At 42.8% G+C, this 6,000-nt stretch overlaps 1 protein-coding gene across 1 annotated transcript in view; it reads right to left on the bottom strand.

Moving 5' to 3' along the window:
- Window positions 1–4,412, bottom strand: part of Mael (maelstrom spermatogenic transposon silencer) — a 37,360-nt gene extending 32,948 nt beyond the window's left edge. Inside the window, exons 1-4 of the mRNA NM_175296.4 lie at window positions 4,203–4,412; window positions 3,931–4,023; window positions 2,541–2,640; window positions 1,069–1,224 (exon numbers count right to left, since the gene is read on the bottom strand). Of these exons, the coding sequence (NP_780505.1) occupies window positions 1,069–1,224; window positions 2,541–2,640; window positions 3,931–4,023; window positions 4,203–4,334 (481 nt within the window). The 5' untranslated portion in view covers window positions 4,335–4,412. The remainder of the gene's footprint in view (window positions 1–1,068; window positions 1,225–2,540; window positions 2,641–3,930; window positions 4,024–4,202) is intronic.
- Window positions 4,413–6,000: the final 1,588 nt, after the last annotated feature.

Raw genomic sequence — 6,000 nt, forward strand, 5'->3', positions numbered from 1 at the left:
AAACTCATACTGCCCTTTTCTGTTTTTTTTGTTTTGTTCCCTTTTGTCTTGGTGGTTGTTGTATAAATCAAACATATGATAACTAACATAATTTTTATGTATTTTTCACAGCAAGTTGTTCCTTCCAGGAAAATTATACTAGGGAAAGAAAATTCATGGCAAACAACTTCTATAGCTAGGGTCCAATGGACAGCCCTGTGGGTGGTGGGACACAATACTGCAAGTATACACACATTTTTCAGAACGTTGAAATTTTATCTTATCAGTGTTTCAAAGCACACACACACACACACACACACACACTCTAAAAACTGTATGGCTTGCCCTAAGCAGCAATGTCCACAAGCATAAGATGATTAACTCTGCTGTCCTCTGAGAATGAACATGTCCAAATTAATGTTAAAGCTCTGTCCTCTCTTGATACATTTCCCCTCTTGACTTTAAGGGTATTAACTGCTCTCCGTCCTTTGGGAACTGTCTAGATCCTACTCTTTGTAACTATCCTGCTTTTCATTTGTTCCTTGAGACAGGGTATCACTGTGTAGGCTAAATAATCTTGCCTTACTTAGCTTCTGAAAGAGTGCTGAGGTTATAGGTTCGAGTCTCCCCTGGGCTATTGTTTTGCCTTTAGTGTAATTGAATAGTGGAAAGGAGATGACTAAGGATGTTTAGAGTACTGGTCTACCTCCACACTGTCTCAATAGTCACTAATACTTCACAAATAAGCTAGCTGGTTCAGAAAGGTATTTTCAAGGTTATAAAGCAGTATCAGCTTCATACTAAAGACTACTGAGGTGAAGGATCGGATAGTGGAAAGACAAAGCAGAAAAATCCCAAGATGTGAGGCCATGGGTAAACGAACAGCAGGTTGTGCATTTTTGAATTCTATCCTCTGAACTCTAATGTTCACTTAAGAGGAAAAGCACCAATCAACCAAAATAGTTGGGACTTAAGTCTTATGTCTATGCACTCTTTAAGAACCCACCAGCTCTTAAGAAAACTACTACTATGAAGCCAGTGTTTAAAAGTTATATGCTCCTTAGGATCTATCAAATGCTGGTTACTTACCTGGATGGATAAAACTGTGGAAATCTGCCATAATACCTTCCTGGAGGGAGTATTTAACACAGCCAATTTCACAAGGGAGGAAGCGCTGTTCACAATGAGGAGGTAGCTCACCATGGCTAAAAATGTTCAGAAAATAAAAAATGCCTCCAAGGAGAGCTGAAAAACAAAACAGAACCCTAAGACTTTTAGAATTTAGGTATGTGTTCTGTCTTTGCTAGTGAATCATAAAAGAGAAAACTCAATTATACCAGGTAAGTAAAAAACTTTGCAACCACATTTGTCAAGAATTTAAGTAGTAACCATTCTTTATATAAAACAATAAAAGTATTCAGTCTTGCAACAGCTTTTACATGATTCAGCTATAGGTTAGCATTAATTTCAGCAGATACATAAGTTGTGACATATGCAACAAATAGGTTTGGGGAATAAAGTCCAAGAGAACAAATGAAGTAGAGCCATAGCTATGGAAATTTAGTTCTCTGCCTTTGTACTTTCTGCTACTATAGAGAAGACCACCTATATACATGAGAAATATGTGGGACTAGCCCTGGCCATGGAAGACCAATGTTAAAAGTTTGTGTTAAACGAAGGCAGAACACAATAAAGACAGCCAGAAGGAACAGAAAAAGCCCTTAGCTACATTCTCCTCTAAGGTAGTGAAATAATTTATCTTTGCTTCATGCCTGCCCACCCCAGGATATTTTAAAATTCCTTATTCTTAATTGGCAAATAATAATAGTACATCTTTATGGGTTACCACAGGGCTTCAATGTATTTATAAATTGTGGAATGATTAAAAGTCAAGCTAGTTAACGGATCCATCAATCCATAACCTCCTGTTTTTGTATTTCAACACTTAGAATCCACTCTTACTAGACTGGGAAATAGGTTAAAAGCCTTATCCTTCTTGTCTACCTCTATAATCTAAGTATGGAAGCTACAAAGAAGACTAATGTTTTATAATATATGAAGTGGTAGAAACCAAGAGACTTTTGTTACAATAACTTCCCAGTATTATTTCAACAAATGCAAATTAGTTTATCCAGCATTCCATCAGTGCTAGCATGTTTAAACCTGTATAGTCAAGGATTTTGAAATGTAGGATCAAATGAACAAAACACATTTTGGGGGTGGGATGCACTTGCATGGGTGTGGGGACTTGATGTCCTTGAGTGAGGCTATCACACACCAATCTCTAGTGTCACTCTCTAGGAGTTGTCCATGTTTCTTTGTGATGGATCTCTCATGGGCATCTGAGGTTTACTAACTAGCCAGGCTGCCTAGCTGTTGTGTCTCCACCTCCCAGCACAGGGATTATAAGCTAGCATGACCACCACTCTTTATATGGGTGCAGGTCCTTTCCATGGCATGGCAAACACTATTTCCATCCTCCCACATCATACAGAACATTTTTTAAAAAATTGCCCAATATGCTATCCAAATTTGAGTGAAGTATTTTAGGAATACTCTACCTTGATCACTTTTTATAGATAAATTTGACATATCAGGGGGAGAAATACTTGGTTTTGGTACAAGCATGCCTGGCCTCCTCAGTGGTGTAGATACAAGTTTCTGAAAGTAAGAGAATCACCAATCAAACACTTTTAAGCAGAGCCATTGCTAGATACTTTACTTCCCATATTTAAATGTAATAAAGTAACCTCAAAATAGCCCGTGGACTATGTCAGCATTCCCTCAAGGCCAATGAAAACATTATTTTTATCAGTAAATACCAGCCAACCACAGCACTCTATGGGAAGGCGAGTATAAGTAGCTATAGCTGAAAGCCATTTGCGCACTCTCTATCATCTTACTTCCCCGAGTCACTACCTACTAAACGCCAGGCTGGTGTGCAGAATAAGAGTATTTAAAGAAAACAGAACAAAATCCTAAAGTCTATAATGTTATTTGTGGTTTTCATTTAAAAGTGAAAATTACAAAAGGTTGTGCCTCCAACTATCACAACTCAAGCACGTACAATATACTTAAGTTTTGTGGAGAATTTTTTCTTCAAATTTTCATTCCCCCCCCCCCCCCCCCCCGTGTGTGTGCTTGGCTGCATGTATGTGTGTCACGTGTGTGTGCGCAGCACCAGTGGAAGCCAGAGGAGGGCATCAGAACCCTTGGGAACTGGAGTTACAGATGGCTGTGAGTCACCATGTGGGTGCACCGACTCAAATCTGGAACTTTTGGAAGAGTAGCCAGAGCTTTTAGCCAGTGAGCCATCACTAGTCCCTTAAGGAGATATGTTTTATAGAAAAATCTGATAAGAGCAATCAAAGCTCACAAGCACAGATCCTCAAAAATCCACCTGACTTAAGACATCAACTTAAAATGTAAATCTACCTACCATATTTACAAATAACTTGCCACAATTTTGAATTTCAATCCAATGTCACAAATTTAAGAATGAAATTTCGGTATGTACAAACAGAAAAGCAGCATAAGGGAGAAGAAAAAGACTTCTTTATTGACCTTGTAGATACTGACTTAGTAGTCTACTATCCCAATACTCTGGAATTTGCTTAACTATTTGGGGGGGGGGGGGGTTCTGTAGGATCTACAAATGTTAACCCAGGTCTTCACGTCTTGTTATTACAATATTTAAAGAACTGTTAACAAGCTTGTTTCTAGGAACCATTTAAATAAAAGCCTACGCTTTTTAAAAATTATTATTACAGCTGTCTAACCGGTAAGAACTGAAAGGCAGTCGGGGAGCCGTTTAGTGCAAACCCTGACCCCCAACCCCAAACCTGCCTTTCCCCTGGGGCTTCTGCACTATCTGGAAACTTCCCGAAGGTTCCTCGGGCTCCACCGTGGCTGGAGTCCAAGGGTGGGCGGGCGAGAGGTGGCTGCCCTTACCTGCTTCTCTGAAGGCCCAGAATCCTTTCCCTGGGCTGCTCTCCACTCTCGAGCCATTTCTGAGTATTTCTCCTTCTCATCCTCCCTCAAGAGCTTGGGGAGAAGAGGGATACAAGAGAGGCGAGCTGTGAGGGTGAGGCGTCCGATCCACACCCCGGTTCTGGAAGGTTCTGTCGGTTGGTCCTGCCCTTGGGCTGTGTCCCCTCCACGGGCTCCCCCCAGGCTGGGTTCCCACCGCGCCCTCCCCGCTGCCCAACTGCCCGCTGCCTCACCGCCCAGTCGGCCGAGCAGTAGGGGATGGCGTCTGCCACGCGGGCCACCGGCAGGCCTCGCCGGCGCAGTTCGGGAATCTTCTCCTGTACGAAGAAATAGTAGGCATTGCGGCTGGCCCTGCGGTTGGGCATGGCGTCGTCGGGCCTCGACGCCCTCCAGAGACGCAGCAAGCAGCCGGCGCCCTTGCCGGGCTCCCGCCCTTAGTAACCGAGCTCGGAGCCTGCGCGCGCTTCAGCCCGGCACTTGGCCAATCAGGGTGCAGCGCGCAGCCGCATTGGGCCCCCTGCTGTGGGGGTGAAAACAGCCTGAAACTGGATTCCACCTCGTGCGTGAGGGGGCGGAGGGGGCGGGAGGGAGGAGGAGCGAGGCGCAGGTGGGGAGAGCACTGTGATTGGCTGACTCGCTTGCCCGGTAGGCGGGGATTGTCACGTGGTAGGCCTGGTACTTTTATTATTATTTTTTCCCTGTACATTGTTGCTTGATGTACCCCGTTAGTAGGAAGAGGACTCGCAGGTGCTTTCGGTTCCTGGGTGTTTCACATTCCCGAACTAGCGAGCTTGTGTAAAGCACTGAGAGGGAAAAGGTGGGGACAGGAGGGTGTTTTCAAGACGACGACAAACAACAACAACAACCACAACATATTTGAAAACTTCTGTTTCACAAAACATCCATGAATAAAGTTTTATAGGCTTTCTTATAAGGTCTGGGTAATTTGGGGAGGGGTCAGTTTTATTAGTAGGTATCATTTTTCGAAGTTATTGTGAAATGCTTTTCTCATCTACTTGGTTACTGCTGACTCAAGGTTGAGCCTGTGTATTTAGTAATAGTGAGTTCTCATACTGGTTCAAACTGTGCTGCTTGATCTTGCCTGGGTTTTCTCATTGCACTTCCCAACTACATTCCTTTGTGTATTCGAGTTACTTAATTTGTGTATAAGTAGAGTTGAAAATTCATTTAAAATTTTTATCTTTTCAGATAACTTGATCATCTTTTCTCTCTGTCACTGACAGATAATCAGCCAGATTAGACCAGATTAAAAGTAGATAATGGCAGGTTTATTTGGAGGCAGCTCTCTGGTGGGTTCATCGGATTTCACAGGTCAAGGTCAGCAAGGTCACATATCCAGGCAAAAACAAGGGTTAGTTTTTTTGTTTGTTTGGTTGGTTGGTTTTTTAATGGGTCTTGGGCATGGGGTGATGACATGTGAGTTAGGAGCTGGTATTTGCCCTTACATGGTCAAAAAGTGAGCCCCTGAGCAGGCACTCATGGGTGGGTTGCTGGAACACTGAGTAGTGAGGTGTTTTTTCTTTGTAGGTGGAGTTGGTGGAAGGGGAATAAACAGGGTTTTCCAGCTTGTGAAGAGACTGAACAGGAGTCCCAGCCTAGCAATGACCTCAGTTTTAATTGTTTGCTAGTAATGTTGCTAAATTTTTCTGGTATTGAACCAGTCAACATTTATAGTATACACTCTTCTTGATCATGAATCGTCGCTGACACTTGAAGTGTTGCTGACACTTTAAAAACGTTTTTCTGTCTTAGTAGATAATGGATTGTTTTTGTGGTGCTTCCTTTAGGGATCAGAGGAAGTTCTGAGTGAGTAGCGTCCCGAAAGAATGTGCTTTTGTTGACGTGGGCAGGACCATGACCCAAAACATACCAGTGAGAAACTGGCAAAGTTGTTACCTATATGGGCCAGGCGCCAGAGAAATGATAAAGCTTTCCTGGAGAGTATGAGAATGAATGTTTATGAATGAATAATTGATTGCTCAGTGCTAGCAATTACTGTGGCCCCCGAGT

This window comes from Mus musculus, chromosome 1 (assembly GCF_000001635.26).
Source record: "Mus musculus strain C57BL/6J chromosome 1, GRCm38.p6 C57BL/6J".
NCBI lineage: Eukaryota > Metazoa > Chordata > Mammalia > Rodentia > Muridae > Mus > Mus musculus.